Raw genomic sequence first — 18389 nt, 5'->3', positions numbered from 1 at the left:
TGGTGGCACATTCCCATAACCCTGGGAGGCTGAGGCAAGAGGACTGCAGCTTAAATCTTGTCCTGGGACCAGGATGGTGGTGTCCATATGTGACTCTTAACATCTGGGAGTCTCAGCAGGAGGAGCACTTACAGTTTGAAGCCAGCCTGGCTTACTAAGTGAAATCCTGTCCCAAAAGAACAAAAAAATATGTAAAAATAAAAAGGCCTGGGGATGTAGCTTAAAGCAGTCGACCTGGTACCACCCAGGTTCAATCCCTGGTACCACCAATTAAGAAAAAAAAATCACTAGAAATACAAATCGTCAGTGAAGAAAAGTAGCTTACACAGCAGCGTGGCTCAGCATCTCCTGGAAGTGGCGGTGGCTGTGTCCAGGTCCAAGGGGCTGACGGCAGGAGGGCAGCTCGGCTGTAGGAGGGAGTGAAAGCTCTGGTGACAGTGGCGTGTGAGCCCAAGTGTTTGCCTGTCGCTCAGTCAGTACGAACTTCTGTGGATAGACAGGCTGCATCCTTGGACAGCGTTGGCCGTGTCTGTGACGCCCCGTGGTCTTCCTGGCCCCCGATAGGAGGCCCCTGCAGTCTCTGGGTTAGACCTCCTGAGCTCGTGTCCGCATTGCCGGCTTCCCCTTCCTTGCCTCTGCTTCCTCTGTAAGATAGAGCTGGACACTCACCTGCTTTGTACGGCGACAGGGGCAGAGATTAGGATGGTACTTCCTCTTAAACCTTCGGTAAAATGTCCTCTGCTCGCCGAGATTGCTTGTAATAACTGGTTTTCCATAAAGAATGGTGTGAGTAGAGAGGCCTTTAAATTTAAAGTAGTTATATTCTGTGCTTTTTGCTGCTGAGTGTCATGGACCTTGATAATGATCACTTACATCAAATGGACCTATCTTTCCATATCCTCACTTCCCAGTAGCAGAGAACTGTATATAGGCTCTGGTAGGGACGGTTTTTGGAGGATTTTTTTTTTCTTTCATTTTGGTTTTGGTTTAAAGTCTTAGTTGTTTTTGTTTTGGTTTGGTTCTTTTTTTCTTTTTTTTTAAACACTTGGTGGAACAGTAATAGGTAAAAACTGAACAAGCTAGTTAACAATTTTGGACGGTCTTACGTTCCTGCTCTTTGGAAAATACAACTTTGGGGCTGGGGATTTAGCTCAGTGGCATAAGTGCCTGCCTTGCAAGCAGGCAGTCATGAGTTCGATCCCTGGTACCAATAAAAAAGGAAAAAGAAAACACAACTTTGGTCCAGAGGCAGAAATTTCCAGCATTAAATTATGAAGCCCTGTATGGCCCTTGGACATTTCTACTTGAGCTTAAGAGGCAAAGCTAACAGTTTCAGAGCAGAGTAACTTGGAATCTGTTACTCTTCATTGGGAGACAGTCTCTGGGTTCACACACACACACACAAACCTATTAGGATCTGAGGCTTCAGTGGCAGATTGAACTGTGCTTTGGAGCGGAGGCTGGATTAAGAGGGGAAGCAGAGCAGCTGGGGAATGTCCTGCGTAGGGAATTCGTGCCACCAGGCACTGCAAAAAAGGCAGGCAGGTAGACAGTAGAGGACGTGTGTGAGAGAGTAGTGCAGAGCTGGGTTGGACAGGGTAAGACGGTAGGCCACTCTGGGCAACTCAAGGGTTTGCCTGCAGGTGAAGGAAAGTCACCAAAAAGCCTGGAAGCCCTGGGCATACTTCGGACCAAAGTGAACCAGGCTGCGTGTCCTGGAGCTTTTGCAATCTACCAGGAAAGGCAGAGACAGATAGCGCAGCCTGGGTCACAAAGGGATTGCACATGGTAGAGGTGGTAAGTTGGGCAGGCAGACTGCTGAGCATCAAAGGGAGGAGTGGGGAACAAGGTAGCTGGAGAGGCGCGAAGTTTGGGAACCAGATTTCACTTGGCATCACCACACTGGTAGTTAACAGGAAGTGTGTGTGCTGTAAAAAAGGCAGAACTCAGAAGTGGGGAAAATATGGAAGCTGAAAATACGCCAGTGAGATCGAGCAGCAGGGCAGACTCAGAAAGCACAGCAGGGAAGATGCTTGCAGGTGTCCAGATGGGGAACGGGGAACAGGACACCCACGGGATTTCACAGCGAGGACCCACGGGTGTGAACGGGAGGTCACAAGATTGAGAACAGAGAATTGATGGTTAAGAAATTGAGTGGTCGCTGGGCATGGTGGTGCACACCTGTGGTCCCAGCATTTGAGAGGCTGAGATAGAAGGATCACCTTAGGAATTGAAGCCAACCTGGGTACATAGTAAGTTGGGGGCCACCCTGAACACATGCAGAGACCCTGTGTCAAAACGAAAAAAAAAAAAAAAAAACCAAGTGATGGCTGTACATGAGCTTTTCAAAAGTGCTAATTAGGGGGTGCATACTTGAGGCAGGAGACCGGTTGAATTTGAGACCAGCCTAGACACATAGCGAGACCCTGTCTCAGAAAAATGGGGGAGAGCCGTTTTTATACTTGTAAAATCATGTTCACTCAGCTAAGACAATCTTGTGATAATCTTGCAGATGAAAAAAAAGATATTGACCATGAGACAGTGGTCGAAGAACAGATCATTGGAGAGAACTCACCTCCTGACTATTCAGAGTACATGACCGGAAAGAAACTCCCTCCCGGAGGAATCCCGGGCATCGACCTCTCAGATCCTAAACAGCTGGCGGAATTTGCTAGGTAAGTTTAAGGACTTTTCCTTTCGTTCCACTGTAGAAAGTGCTTGAGTCTTGACAGCTGTGTTTCCTGGTGCCCAAGTCACAGTGGTGTTTGGTGTTCTCTAGGGAAACTTGAAAACACAAGCTTTGTTTTTAGTAGGAACTGTGCCATTTGAGTGGCTGTGCTTTAGACCCTTGCAGACTGTCCAGTGAGGCAAACTCTCTTTAATTCCGTAACTAGCGGTGCTGGGGGGTTAAGAAATCACATCACTTGTTTCGAGGTGGTATCTGTGCCCTGCCTCTGGCCTCTCTTGGGCTGCCTTTTAAATGGGATGTGTTGCGTGGCATGGGATGGGCTGTAGGGGACAGGGCCCACCCTAGAGCTGTGTCTCAGTTGGGCTCCTGCTGCTCCGTTGATTAAAGCTGGCAAGACAGGAAGAGAGGGACTATGGCCAGGGCCCTCCAGCTGCTGTGTCAGGGAGATGGAAACCCTCCCGGTGTGTGTTTCACCTGGAGTAGGCTGGGTTCCTTACAAGAAGCCTTTGTTAGTTTTGGTCCTCTTTTACTTTACAGTACTGTTTGACGTTTATTACAAGAACAAAAAAAACCCACAAAGATTTTTTTTTTTTTGGTACCAGTGGTCAAACGCATGCCTGCCAGGCAGGCGCTTATGCCAGTGAGTCAAATCTCCAGCCCAAAGTTAAAGAATTTAAGTAAGATTTATAAGATAAATTCTGGAGCAGAACATCTAGTTCTTTTCCCTACCTGAGACCAACAGGCTGGAGGAGCCCTGGGAATGAGTGCTGGGCAGGAGGAAGAAACCTGGGGTCCTGTGCTTACATGAGGGGTACACCTTTCTCATTGCTGTAGAGAGAGAACTGTTAGTAGAAACTGGTCTACCCCATGCAAATACAGTGGGGAGCTGCAGCCTCGGGTTCCCAGTTGGTGGGGTTTGTTTGTTTTGGGAGGGTACTTGGGATTGAATTTACAATCACTCACATGCCGCTGAGCTGAATGTCTGGTCCCAGTTTGTGTTTCATAAAGAAGGGTGTCAACCCTTTCTCCCCCTTTCCAGTGAAACTGCAACTGTGGGGAAGAGATTTTTTTTATGTTTTGAGATAGGGTCTCACTATGTATGTCATGCTGGCCTTCAGCTGGCAGCAGCACTCCTGCCTCAGCCTCCAGGGTGCTGGGATTATAGGCCTGTGCCTCCATGCCCAGCTGCATTAATTAATGTATTTCTGATTTCTCATGGCCTAGTGATGACTGTAGGGTGCTGTGCTCTGGTTAACAATATTACCCATATATGCAGGTTTTTATTGGCACTTAGATTTCAAATATAGTTCCATGAATCAAATAGTAAGTGTTCTTCCCCCACAACACTCCAGATAGATGTGGATATCTGTAGGGTACAGAGTTAGCAGGGAGCTGTAGTTCCAAGGTACATGGAGCCAGCTATGGTGTAGGTGTGCAACAGTGTGTTCTTTGAGTTAGCTTGTACACACATGGAATTCAGTAAGCATATTGGGACAGGGAGTCAGGAAGATTTGGAGCTCTAACTTTTGGTGGGTAGAGGTGGGGACGGGTCCCGCAGCCGGGTGACACTTAGAACAGCCTGCCCTGTGGAGAAGCTGTACTTATTGCTTCGTCTTGCCTTGGAACCATTGTGCTTCAGGGAAATGATGGAGTTGAGAGAAAATGGAAGCCGGTCGGAGCTGTTCATCAACAGCAGCCCAAAGTCCATGGCCCTTTTTAGTAGGTCGTTGGCTCAGGCGAGGTGGTGCATGACTGGAAACCCAGCTACTTGGCAGGCTGAGGCAGGAGGATCACAGCCAGAGCAAGTTGGTGAGACCCTGTCTGTCTTAAAAGAGGGAAAGGGTCTGGTGCTGTAACTCAGTCCTGGAAGCATCTGCCTAGCATTGGTGAGGAGGAGGCCGCGGTGGCTGTGTGGTGAGATTTCCTGCCAGAGACTCACCTTGTAGCTGTGTCAGGCTGGATTGGTGTGGGCACAGCCAGGGCACGAGGTGGGTCAGCTGGGATTGTGTGTGGCAGTCAGACAGGGACAGTCAGGGCGTGAAAGTAGAAGCTACAGAAGACAGCCGTCAGGGAACATGTTGACGATGGTGTGTTGGAAGGGTGGGGGACGAAGAAAAAATGGGAAGAATTTAAATTGACACTGAATTTTCACTCCTTGAATGACCAGAAGAGTTAGAGGGTTCTAGTTGGAGTTCCAAGGCAGGCAGCATTTGGTTTTAGATCCTAATATGAAAGGGCAGAGAAATAGTGGGGAGGGGGTCAGCATAAAATCTTGGGGAAGCTTCTACCCAGAGTCTAAGGAAGCATCAAGAAAGGAGAGCCCTGAGGGGGGGACTCGGGTGCAAAGGCAGCTACGGGGGAGGAAGCTTTCTGCTGAGCTGTGCAGTGCTGGCATTGGCAGGGAGGGGGTGCTGAGGAGGGCCCTGAAGACAGGAGGCTCCCCTGCTCGCAGGCTCTTGGGTGCTGGTCACACTGGCTTTTCTTCCTCTCCAGGGATGGGACCTGGGGTGCTGTCTCCCCGCCAGTCCTCTGGACAGTCAGGCCAGGCACTTGGGACTGGGAAAGTGGCAGAAGAGTAACTCGGGTTTAGTCCGGGGCTTTGGGGATCCTAGGGTTCTGCCGTGGGCTGTGTCCCCCCCTCATAAACAGATGTCCATTCGTCCATTCATGCACGCATACACACGCGTGCGCACACACACACACATTTTTTCTTCTTTGGAGATAGAAGCTTCCTGTTCTGCCCAGGCTGGCCTCATCTGTTTTATCCTCCTGCCTCAGCCTCCCAGATAGCTGAGATTACAGGTGTGCACCCGTGCTCCCAGCTAGGTTGGCTTCCAGAGGAGAATGGGCGCTGGGAGGAAGACTTCCTTCTGTACAGCGGCCTGGGACAGCAGGGCAGTCAGTGGGCAGCAGGCCGCAGCTGGGAATGTGCGCTGGCCGTGGGAAGTTCCTTGGATGGGGGTGTGTGGCTCAGGGAGGGACTTCTCTCAGTAGGTAGTGGTAGGCCCGTGAGAAGCTTGGTTGTGCGGGAAGGAAGCTTCCAAAAGAGACAGAAGCCCTGCAAAGGGCGGTCGTGGCCTTTGCCTCTGGAGGCCTTTGTGGAGCCAGCATGCTGAGCATTGGCGTGATGGTGATGGGATGGAGATTGTATCACTTTCCTTTATAGTCACCCAGTTAGAGGCTTCTTGGGCCTGGGACACAGCCAGGTGATTGAGCACTTGATCCTCGGCACTGCCAGATTAAGAGGTTGAAAGGTTCCATGGCATATCTCAGCCAGGCTGCCATCTCGTCCCATCAGTCTGATGATGAGGGTAAGGGTTGGGGCCCCGGGTGTAGGGGAGGTCAGACCCCTCTGACTCCATCTGCATGGCATCTTTTGAAGGTTGTGTTATCCTGCTGGCGTCTGCAGTGGGACAGTGGTGGCCAGCGGAGCAGTGGAGCCTGGGTGCCTGTTGTGCTCAGTCTTCACACTTTGAGACTGCTGGCCGCTGAGTGGGGTTTTCTGAGTTCAGATGCCAGGCACCAGGCTGCATCTCAGTCCCCGGGACCCGCAGCTCCTGTTCTGCTGGCCCTGTCTCAGTGTCCTCTGCTCCAGCTCAGCTGCCTTCCTGCCTCATGTCAGGAGTTAGCCCATTGTGAAAGTGAAAGCTGCTCCTAGAGAGGTGAGCAGGGGCCCGGCTAACCCAGGCCCAGGTCACTGTCACTGTGTGCATTAGCACCCAGCCTGAGATTCCTGCAGTGATAACGTAAAGAGGAAATGTGAGCGTGGAAAGGAAAAGAGCTCAGAGATCTGCAGTGTCGCTTGAAGGTGTGCTGCTTTTAGTGCATAGGTTATTGAACAGACTTGATCGGCTGTCTTGAGGTGACGTTGTCTTTGCACAGGGAAGGGTGGCCGATGGTTTGTGCAGAGCGGCTGTGTGACCAGGAAGGTCCTGTCCGCAGGGTCCGTGGTGTGGTGCTGCCCAGGCTTCCTGAGCTGGCTTGGGGAGCAGGCCTGGTCCGCCTTTCCGCCCACACACTCGGCCGCGGCTGAGCAGGGGATTTCACTACAGCCAACTTGTCGATCTGACTGGGCTGGTGGAGCACACGGTCGGCAGTGGCTGTTGTTTCCCGAGTGCCCTCACATGCCATCCTGGCTGTCCTCACAGCCCTGTGGGTAGGGAGCACCACACCTGTTTACAGAGTAAGAAACCGAGGCTGAGGCGTTGCGTGGCTTGCTCAAGGTCGTGCAGCTAGCAGGAGTCAGCTCCATGTCACACATCCCATCCCGTCTCGCTCACTCGTGCTGCCTGTGCTGTTGTCCTCGTCGTTCTGGGTGCCCAGGGTGCCATGCCCTGCAGAGGCCGAGTCCCAAATCCTTTCCGAGTAGGCGCACAGAGAAGCCGATCCGAGCAGCAGTGTGGACTGGGCCAGTCTCTGCTGCTGAGCGACCCTCTTTTTAGGAAGGTGATCGCTCCGTAGGTGAAAGACCCAGGGGTCTACAGAGTGGCTGCACTGAGGTCCTCGCGACACCTGTGCTGCAGGGTGTTTGTTCAGAGACACACACTTTAAATTCTCCTTTTACAGTGATTTGGACCTCTAAATACTGAGTACATTTTTAAAAATACTTCAAGAAAAAATACCACTTAACAAATCCTCCAGAATTGGCTAAAGGGTGCATGAAACTATTCTTCTGTGCATATTTGAAAATGTTTTTAAGTCTCTAGGAATAAATGTAAGAAAACATGAAGAAGACCTCTCTTTTGCTTTATCTTTTGGTACCGGGGATTGAACTCGGGACCTCACACTTGCCAAGCAGGCACTTGTGCCACTGAGCTAAACTCCCAGACCGAGGAGGATCTTTCCTAAGTTACATTTATTGAGATAATTCACATACAGTAAAATTCTCCTCTTCCTAGATGTGTACCATTCTACAAATTGGGTTAAACAAAATTATTTGGGTCAGGGTGGCATTATCTAAGAATAAGCATTCTTAACCAGGGAGATTGGGACCTAATTAATGTTCAAACATTACTGCTAGTTATGGGGAAGCTTTCCTGAGCCACGGTTGTTTTGACGCCAGTCTTACTGCAGGTGGCGTGCTGACACTGTCAGTCTGCAGGCTAGGCCCTCAAGGACTCACCAAGGAGTTGAGACAAACAGGGCTGCCTCTGCCCTGCAAACCACAGGACCTTAGCAAGTACTTGCTCAGCATAAGAATGACTGTCTAAGGGGCTGGGGATTTAGCTCAGTGGCATAAGCACCTGCCTTGCAAGTGTGTGGTCATGAGTTCAATCCCCGGTACTGATAAAAAAGAAGATGACCAAAAAAAAAAAAGAATGAGTGTCTAGAGCTTGGGGTGGGAGAAGGTGCCACACTGAAACGTGCCCAGAAAATCTAAAGTAGAAATATGTGTGGTTGGGTTTTTTCCTGTTACTGAGGATTGAACCCAAAGCATTTACAGTGAGCTACATCTGCAGTCCTTTGAGTTTACAACTTGACACAGTAAAGTGCCACCGTTGGACTTGGCATGTGCTCCCAGCTTCCCAGATTGCTGGGGTTGCAGGCATGTGCTGTGCCTGGACTGTGTGCAATCTTGGACACACTTACGGTTGTATAGTGTAATAAGGATCCAGAGTGAGAAAGAACAATACCATTCAGGGTCTTTGTTAACAGAAAAGTAACAGATAATTGTTTAATTAGTGAAAGGGGAGTGGTAAATTAGCCCTAATGTTAAAAGACCAGTGGCTTAGAGTTTATTAAACATGAGCCCTGTGGATGGGAATGGGTGGGGGGAGCTAGGAACCAAAAGAGAGTCCATTGCAGAAATGTAAATGTTCTTTTTTAGCTTACCTAGGGACTTGTAATTTCTTACCTCTACTAAACACACACTGAAAGGGAGTATGTGCAGAGGAAGTGTTGGTGGAGGACCAGGCTTGGCCCTGCGGACCTGGTAGCCGGAGTGGGAGCAGGTCCTGGGCGTGCATAATTGTGACATCCCGGTCCCAGCAGCAGAGACAGGGGACAGAAATGAAAAGTGAGTCTGCCAAGCACCACCCGCTTGCCAGCCCTCTGCAGTAACCATGCTGACAGTTTGCTTGGCTTTCTTAGAGAGCTCTTTTTTGTTTCTGTTTTTGTTTTTATTTATAAATAGGATCTTGCTAAGTTGCCTGGACTGGCCTGAAACTTTGATCCTCCTTCAGCCTTCCAGCTATCCGGGATCCCAGGCCTGCCTGGCATGTTTGAGAGCTGTGTGGTACTTTCACGTGTGTAAGGGATTGTTTGGAAAGGACTGTGTGAAGCCCTTCTGGAAAACATGCATCTTAAAGGTCACTGCTATCAATGTGAAGCGGACCACGGTGTGCGTGTGCCTGTGTGTGTGCGCGTGTGCCTGTGTGTGCTGTACGGAGACGATGTTTTCAATACACTCCATGATCTTTGCCCCTTTTCTAAATTACCTTCGTCACTGCAGCAGCTCTTTTTTGGGTAACTTGCCCTGCCTCCCACTGGGAGCCTGGGCAGTTGCTCTGGTATTTTTGAAGAGGGATTAGAGGAAAGAACAGGTCTCGGAGCCCCACAGACCATTGTGCCGGTCTGAGCCGTGCCATGGTGTCCCACCTGCGAAGCCGGAAGAGCACCCCACAGCCCCGGGCCCTCTCCTTCCACAGCGGAGCGGAGCGCCCCAAGGAGCGCCCCGAGCCCGGTGCGGTGCCGGTGCTGAGCTCAGGAGGAGAGCGCTGCAGGGGCTGCATGACTTACGCCAGCTGAGTGTACCCACTCCTACAAACCTCTCTCTCTCCTCTCTTTTGTTTTGATAAGAATGAAGCCAAGAAAAATTAAAGAAGATGATGCTCCAAGAACAATAGCTTGCCCTCATAAAGTAAGTAATGCTAGGGGAGTGCTCATTAAGCTGCGTGAGGTTGTAGAGAGCCTGAGAAACTGCTTTTATTTCCGCTATTGAGATGAAGCGAGGAAGAGATCTTTGGTTTCTAATGCAAGGGACTTTTTAAGTTTTGTTGTTCAGTAAAAGACACTTTAAAATATTCTATAAAGTGGGATTATGGTAGGGAGCCAGTGTTTCTATTATATTTTAATTAATCTGTTTAGGACTGACTTTCCTTCCTTAGTGTTTTAAGACGTTAGGTGTGGGTCACCTGTGGACCTTTATAAGAATGTGTACCTAATAAATTGGAAAGTTTGGCTGAAACAAGCCTATAGTTACTTTACCCTGTTAATTACGTGTTACAAGAAGGGCACTTAATTGTTTTCAAATGTAGTTGGTTTTAAAGTAGGTACTTTAAGGTATTACTTGGGATCTGTTTCCCAACTCAATTGGATCTAAAACTACCAGAAAAAGTCTCAAAATGGTGCAAAGAAACAAAGGCAAAGAAATTTAGAATGAAATAAAGGATTTCTAGAACTCAGCAGTTGGAGGAGGCTGAATTCCCTTTCGAGGGCTTGGCCCGCCCTGTAAAGCCACCACCCTCAGGCTGGGGCTTCTTCCCTCCGCGTGCTCTCGTGTGGAGGTTTTGAAGAGTAACCCGATCTCCACCGGGGCGGAAGTGAGTAAGCATTTGAAAACAGTTATGCTGTAAGTGCCCGTCATCCGAGCTTCTCCGTGCACCTTTCCTGATTAAAGTTTAAAACCGGTCAGTGGGGACGAAGCTGGGGTGAAGGCAGAGCTGGCTCCCCTCCCTTGCCTGTGACGCTGTCTGGTGGTGCCCTGTGCTGTCCTTCTGTCGCTGTCTCACCATTTCCCATTCACTCCATCTGGGCAACAACTGCAGAAGAAATGGTTGAGGACATGCTTCTCTCGGGCGCCACATCATCTGCCTCCCCGCCTGGTATCGCTTTGCCTGCCTCTGCCTCTTCCCGGTGTCTCACAAAATAAATTTCTTCTGTAGTTGCCATTCCTTGGAGACCCTCTTGCTTCTTTCTCTGTCAAGAGGGGGAAAGAGGCAAAGAGAGAAGAGGGAACAGTAGGCGATGGAGAATGACAGCCCATTGTCGCAGCACAGAATATGGGGCCCACCGAAGGTAGTGGTGGACTGCCGTCATTTTAACTCGGTGTATTCTCACTGCTTCTGTTACGCATCTGGGGGTTGCAGCTGGGCGAGGCGGCTGTGGTGTAGCTGGAAGCCGGGGCGCTGGGTTCTACTCCCGGCTTGGCTACTGCTAGTAGTATGACCTTGGGCAAGTCTACCTCAGGACTTCTCTAAGCCTCAGTTTCCTCATCTGTAAGACATGGGTTTACATTAAATAAGGCCTTTCTCAGCTACCTTGGTTTTTGTCCTCGTAGTCTCATGTTCTGGAGTGCCAGGTCAGGGGGCGCGGGGCGGTATGTTGGCTCGAGTGTGGTGCTAGGCTGTGACGCGGGTGAGTCCTTCTCCTTTTGCAGTGTGCACCACTAAGCTGCTTTCTTTGTTTCAAGGGCTGCACAAAGATGTTCAGGGATAACTCTGCCATGAGAAAACATCTGCACACCCACGGCCCCCGAGTTCACGTCTGTGCAGAGTGTGGCAAAGCTTTCGTTGAGAGCTCAAAACTAAAGCGACACCAGCTGGTTCATACTGGAGAGAAGCCCTTTCAGGTAGGGCTGCTGCCCCACCCCGCTCTGTGCTGCTCCTGGGAGCCAGCCTTTTGCAGGGCACCTGCCCAGGGGGACCTCACTGTCACACGGAGCACAGCCCAGTGGCGGTGGACATGGATGTGGGGCACGGATGGTAGAGATTGGGGCAGGGTGGGTGGGGGTGGTTCTAGAGCAGGCCTGCGGCTCAGTTTCTGCTGCCTTCCTGGGGGAACAGAAGGACTTGATTTCGGTGGTTAACAGTCTACTGAATTACTAACTGACCAAGAACTACTGCTAGTTCATTGTACGAGAATATGTCAAGTAATACTTTGTCTTGTTTTTAGACTCTTACAAAGCAGTGAACACGCTAGCAGAGCACCTAGTAAAGTTAATGTCCTTTTCTACAATGGACCTCAGAGAACTTATGCATGGTTTCTTTTGGACAGTGGGGACTCTTTCCCACGGGCCTTAGCTGCCAGGATGATTCTGTTCTGCCAGGGGATACTCTCGGGGTGTCTGTGTGGATCGTGTGGGGTCCCTGGGTCTTCAGGGCTTTTCCAGCATTAGTTAGAGCTCCACCTGAGAAGGGACCCGGAAAGTCCCGGGCAGAGAGGGAGGTGTTTACTAAGATGAGCAGGCTGTACCACCAGCACATGAGCCTGCTGTGGGCGTGGGCAGCTGCGGGACGGGTTGACATCTGGTCTTTCCTCGACAGTGCACGTTCGAAGGCTGTGGGAAACGCTTTTCACTGGACTTCAATTTGCGCACGCACGTGCGAATCCATACCGGAGACAGGCCCTATGTGTGCCCCTTCGATGGCTGTAATAAGAAGTTTGCTCAGTCAACTAACCTGAAATCTCACATCTTAACACACGCTAAGGCCAAAAACAACCAGTGAAAAGGGAAGAGAGAAGACCCTGCTCAGCCACGGGAAGCATCTTCCAGGAGCGGGATTGGGAATAAATATGCCTCTCCTTTGTATATTATTTCTAGGAAGAATTTTAAAAATGAATCCTACACACCTAAGGGACTTGTTTTGATAAAGTAGTAAAAATTTAAAAAGAAACTTTAATAAGATGACATTGCTAAGATGCTCTATCTTGCTCTGTAATCTCGTTTCAAAAACACGGTGTTTTGTAAAGTGTGGTCCCAGCAGGAGGACAATTCATGAACTTCGCATCAAAAGACGATTCTTTATACAACAGTGCTAAAAATGGGACTTCTTTTCACATTCTTATAAATATGAAGCTCACCTGTTGCTTACAATTTTTTTAATTTTGTATTTTCCAAGTGTGCATATTGTACACTTTTTGGGGATATGCTTAGTAATGCAATGTGTGATTTTTCTGGAGGTTGATAACTTTGCTTGCAGTAGATTTTCTTTAAAAGAATGGGCAGTTACATGCATACTTCAAAAGTATTTTCCTGTACAAAAAAAAAGTTATATAGGTTTTGTTTGCTATCTTAATTTTGGTTGTATTCTTTGATGTTAACACATTTTGTATAATTGTATCGTATAGCTGTATTGAATCATGTAGTATCAAATATTAGATGTGATTTAATAGTGTTAATCAATTTAAACCCATTTTAGTCACTTTTTTTTTTCCAAAAAATACTGCCAGATGCTGATGTTCAGTGTAATTTCTTTGCCTGTTCAGTTACGGAGAGTGGTGCTCAGTTGTAGAATGTACTGTACCTTTTAACACCTGATGTGTACATCCGTGTAATAGAAAGGGCGGCAATAAAACAGCAATCCTAAAGAGAGAGTACGGCAGAAAAAGATCTGTAAGCACAGTCTTATTCCTTTTGTTGTCCAGAATACTTAAATTCTTGAGCCTCCCAGAAATTGGAAGCTAAATAAAGCAACTCAAGTTTCCTTTACTTTGCACTCAGTGACAGTGACTTGTGGTTACAGTGATGCATGAATATTCTAGTACTTGTGCACCTCCTGAGTTCTGAGAGTAGCAGCAGGCACCCCACGGTAAGGACCTACCTCAGTGCCCAAGCCGGGCCAAGCCCTTCCGAGGTCAGGGGCCAGCTGGCCTGGGCGTGAGAGGAAGGTGGCGCGGTGGGCCTTTGCTGCCCAGCCGGGAGGCCCGGCCGGCTCTTGGGATCTGGCTTGCGGGCCCTTGTTCCTCCACCTGTGGAGTTCGTGCTGGATGTGGCGCGTATGGCAGTGGAGTGCCCACTGTAAAGTTAACGCTTCTAAGCGCACACCGCGTGCCGATGGGCAAGGTGGTCAGGTTCCTGGGGAGCTGTACTCGGTGAGTACTTGTCCTCCTCTTGTGGCCTCTTCTATGTACAACTACCATTTGTGAGCTTCACTTAGGGTGAATACCAGGCTTGCTGAGGTATTTTATAAGCAGAATCCCGTTTCTCAGAACACCAACATGCCGTGCGGGCGTCTTCTGTGCCGAGCGAGTGTGGCTCTGCTCTGCGAGGCAGATGACACCTACCTAAGAACAGGTCGCTTTCCAAGAGGCCCAGGACCCCATTGGTCCAGCCTGATCCCTTCCAGCTGCTTCACCAGGATGAGTGACCTGGTGACACTGGTCCTGTGGTTCTCTGGAATTTTGAAGTGCCTTCCAAATCATGAAAACACCACCTTCAGATCTGTGTTCCATGTGTCCAGAATCTGGTATCCATTGGGTCGTTTGGAGCTGAGGTGATAGGAAGACCCCAGATGTCCCTGGCTGTCAGGAGAGAGGTAAGCCCGCCGCGTAGGGTCGGCCCCCACAGCTGGTGGCCCTTGGCCAGCCTGGCCAGGGTTCTGTCATTCTGTCACTTGTGGACCTGCCCGCACCTCTCTCCCCGCTGTCCGGGGCAGGAGTCCTGGTGGCTGCACAGGCCCATGTTCCCCACACCCAGTGTTTTCTGCACTGGAGCCTGGCCCTGGCTGTAGCCCTGGGAGACGCGCCCTGACCTGTGACCTGCGGGGTCCGGGCTCCTGCACAGAACCTGGTCCCTCTTGTGCCTTCGTCCTGTGGGGGGTGCGCGTGGCCGTCCCTTCCCCCCTTTGTCTCTGTGGAGCAGTCCTCGCCCTCCCCCTTACCTGTTCCTGTCTTCTCAGCCTGCAGAGCTCACTTGTACCAAGAGCTTAACTTGGGGTTCAATGATTGCTTCATGACGCGGCGCTCTGAATTGACAGCAGTGTGTAGAGACTAGTGAAGGAGCAAGTGGAAGAGTCGAGGCAGTTCTCCCTGGGTTTCCCCAAACCCACTTGGCTTGTTAGAATTTATAATTTTGTAAAGATATTTACTAAAATTTGAAATGTGTTCAGTGGTTCCATTGTCTTGAGAAGTAATGTAATTTATACATAATACTGATAGACATATTTTCTTACATCTGAGCAGAAATAAATGCATGTTTGTAGCATATGTAATATAAAAACTCCAGAGGATAAGTTTACACCTAACAAGACGTTTTCTATTTTTAAATTTCTTATTGCCCCCTTTGGTAGTGGGGCTTCTGGGGGACATAATATTTGTATAAAGAACTGTCACTCCCGAGTGACACTTACTTTACAAGGTGACCCTGAGCTCATGCTGCTGGTCTCACAGCATCTGCTTTGCCTGGCTCGAGGCCTGCGGAGTTGAGGGAACAGGGTGTTTTTCCTAGTTGGTGTTCTTGCGGAGACTTGCTACCGGCACTCAGTTGGCTAAGTCTGAGGCAGTAGGCCCTTTGGGGCACATGTGTGTTCCCTGGCTGCCTGAGCACCCAGCTCCAGGCCATCTTCACAGTGAAGAGGCTTGTGGTGGGCAGTGCAGGCCTGAGAGTCCTGACCTGGCTTCCGGTTGCCGCCCCTACCCTCAACTCCCCCCATCCGGGATCCTTTCCTAGCAGAGCTCGTGTCAGAACTCAGTGGAGATGTCCCCAGCTAGGGTTTGTGTCTGTGGCACAGGAGAGCCCGACCCCTAAAATAAGACTTTGGGTTGGAAATGTGCTAATCCCACTCCTAGGTGGAGCTGAGTTCATCCTGTCTGACCCCTCGGTGATCCAGAATCACCATGGCCCTGGGGACCCATGTTAATCTCATCCCATGCGGTCTTTGATATTTGACCAGTGGAAAGAGCAGAGATCACAAAGGTCAAAAACGCCAGGAGAGCTGCTGTGGTTCCTGGCAGCCCTTGGTGTCACACCTGTGCCGGGGTGGCTGCCTCCTCACCACCCTGTGGACCTGATGCAGCCAGCTCTACCCTGCCGAAGAGTCCTCTGGTTCAATCTGACTGTAGCTCTGTCCCGGCTCACTTGGCGCTCCGTGACTGCAGCATCTTTCCAGAGTGGAGGCCCGAGAGGTGGGGAGGAAGCCGGCCGCCCCAGCCGCACGCCTGGTCCCCTGTTGTTGCTTTGCACTGCACACCTGCATCAGTCTTGCCTCCCGGCACCAAGCAGGGACAAAAGAGCACTGGAGGCCCCTTAGCATCCTTCCCCGATGAATGGCTGCAGGTTTTAGCTGGCGTGGTAGGCAGACTTGCTGGGTGGGACAGGTGGCATGGGTGTGGACCACCAGCCCACCCTTTACAGATACCGGAAGGGGACATTGAAAAGGGCAGCATCAGTCAGCAAATGGGACCTCCCACAGGCTGGTACAGAAGGTGAGAGCTGCCTTGGCCCCTGCGTTCCGCGAGCATCCTGGGAGAGATGCAGATGCCTGGAAATGATGCTGAGCTTGTGGCGGGAGTTCCTGCTGGGCTGCCCAAAGTCCCGGCCGCTGGCTGGGCACTAGGCAGAGAGAAGGGCGATAGTCCCATCCAAGGTGACCTCGTTCTCCGCACCGTTGGCGTCTGGCTGGCTCTGCTGGTCATCGATGTTCACTTCTGGTAACTTGTGGGCCCTGGCTCAAGGACACAGCACTGTGTCTGGTGTTCATCTTTTTCTTAAGTGTTCTTTGCCATTTCTGAAATTGTCCTTGGTTTTTCCTTAGCTCATACATAGGTCATAGACACAAATATTATAGTATTTAAGGCATCCGCATCAAGCATCAGATGGCTTTGCATCCAGAAAAGCATTGATAACTCAGTTTGAAGCACCAAGCATGTATAACATGGCTCTATATAATAAATGCATAATGTTAAGCTTTTGATTGTCTGTGGACCTTGTTTGTTCTCCCTTCACTGCATCTCACTACCAGAGAACCTGGAATGAGCCCTGTGGAGGTCCCAGGCTGCCAGGAAAACTTTGTGAGCTGTATGGTGACCGCTACTGTCAGCCCTGGAAGCCCCGGAGGTTCCCCCAAAAGCTTGCGAAGTAGGATGGACTCACAGAAGCAAGCTGAGCTGCTCAGGTTTTGGCCAGAGACGGAGTGCGGGACAGCAGCAGCGCCTCCCAGGCAGTGCCTGTGGCCTGTAGGGCAGCAGAGCGAACTCATCACCCCCCTAATCCCTGGCACTTTCCCTTGTGCAGTGTTGCTGAGCTGGCAGGCCCCGCCCAGAACTGCTGAGCAAGCCTGCAAGAGGGTTAGGCGAGGACCAGCCTTCGAGGTCGGATGGGAAGGAGCCTCGGGCTCCCTGGCTAGAAAATGAACCAGCACCTCCCGGACACTTGCTCGCAGCCCCAAAAGGCATGCCCAGGGACATGCCGGCCTCCGGAGCATGTCACTTGGTCCGCTCCACGAGCAGGGGTCGGCCCGAGGTGGGTTTGCAAGGTCTAGGGAGCCCGTTTTCCCCACCCTGCGTGCACTCCGCCTAGCCCAGCCCGGTTCCCCAGCCTCTGGGGCAGATGCTGTGCCGCTTAACCTGCGCTTCCCGGTCGCTCAGTGCCCCTGATCCCTTCCGTGCACTCTGCCCCAAGCCCGCGTAGCAGCAGGCACTGCCAGAGGCCCAGAGCTTCCCACCGCTCGCTCCGAGGCATGGGTGCTAACCCTGCCCCCCTCCCACTTCCTGGCGGCCCGGCCTGCAGCCTCCACCTTTGGCCGCGCGAGGCGCTGTGTGCCATGTGGGGCGGTGCGCATGCGCCCCCCCCCCAAGCTGCCCTCAGCGGGCCTCGGTCGCCCCAGGGCCGCGGATCGCAGGGTCCCGAGTGGCAGGGTGGTGGGGTATCTGTGCCGGTGGCGACAGAGCACTCCAGGAGACCCCTAGAAAGGCCTGGCTTTAGGGGACCGCACCCTAGGCCAGCAGGTGCGACGACCCCCCGAGACGGAGCTGGGGGCCATGACCGCCACGTGGGGCGGCGCGTGGGGCCCGGGCAGCGGCTCTGGGCGACGTCGCCCTGGGAGGGGGCTGGCGCTTGGGAATGGAGGAGACCACGAGGCGCGTGCGGCTGCCTCCTTGCAGCGACGACCCCATCTCAAAAAACAAATCAAAAAATGTAAAATATAGGATTTGGGTAAAAATTCCAGCCACTGAGTTCTCTCACACAGGGGCCTGACCTCACGGAAACGGCTGTACTTCTTCCGACTTTTACATGCCCTGGACTCACTCTGCAGAGCCTGTTTCTTTTCCTCGCTTTAATAAAACTTTGCTACCCTTAAATAATAATAAATAATGAAAAAATGTTTTTCTTACAGTAAAGACACATTGCCATTGATCGCCCTGGCTTCTCTGGTGCATTGTTTCCCTCACTTTCCCAAGCAGCTCCGGAGGTCCTGTTTCCTGCGTCTTTCAGGGTGTGGTCAGAATCGCAGTGCGGGGGGGGGGGGGGGGGGGTTGGGGACTTAGCTCAGAGGCATAAGCACCTGCCTTGCAAGTGTGCTAGAGTAGTGAGTTCGATCCCCGTACCGATAAAAAAGAAAACGACCAAAAAAAAAAAAAAAAATCGAGTGCGCCCCAGTGCCAGCCAGTGGAAAGGCAGCTGGTAAAACCCTGCCCTCACCCGCTCTGTTGGCTGCACTGGCATCGCTGTGACCTCAGGCTCCTCCCTAAAGTCAAATGACACTGAAAGGATTCTGTACCTGGAGGTGACCACGACAGCACAGAATACTCCCCAAAGAGGACTCCAGAGCTTCTGCGGAAAGTAGCAGAGCGCGTTCCCGGCTAGGAGGATTCTGAGCAAGGTGAATGGAGTGTGCCTCCGCTAAATTTTTAAAATTTATCTATTTTATTTATTTGTCTTTCTGAGACAGGGTCTTGCTGTGCCACTCAGCCTCATCTTGGGCTCATTTTGTGGCTCAGGCTGGTCTTGAACTTGCAACCATCCTCCTGCTTCAGCCGTCCA

The 18389-nt window shown here is 51.1% G+C and overlaps 1 protein-coding gene across 1 annotated transcript in view; it reads left to right on the top strand.

Moving 5' to 3' along the window:
• Yy1 (YY1 transcription factor) overlaps nucleotides 1-16317 on the top strand; it is a 32263-nt gene extending 15946 nt beyond the window's left edge. Inside the window, exons 2-5 of the mRNA XM_063241416.1 lie at nucleotides 2513-2675; nucleotides 9488-9548; nucleotides 11100-11258; nucleotides 11953-16317. Coding sequence (XP_063097486.1) covers nucleotides 2513-2675; nucleotides 9488-9548; nucleotides 11100-11258; nucleotides 11953-12135 — 566 coding nt within the window. The 3' untranslated portion in view covers nucleotides 12136-16317. The remainder of the gene's footprint in view (nucleotides 1-2512; nucleotides 2676-9487; nucleotides 9549-11099; nucleotides 11259-11952) is intronic.
• The last annotated feature ends 2072 nt before the right edge of the window (nucleotides 16318-18389 follow it).

Source organism: Cavia porcellus, unplaced genomic scaffold, assembly GCF_034190915.1.
Source record: "Cavia porcellus strain 051 isolate PalLab524CR breed Dunkin Hartley unplaced genomic scaffold, mCavPor4.1 scaffold_31, whole genome shotgun sequence".
Classification (NCBI taxonomy): Eukaryota; Metazoa; Chordata; class Mammalia; order Rodentia; family Caviidae; genus Cavia; species Cavia porcellus.
This window is presented reverse-complemented; position numbering and strand designations above follow the sequence as displayed.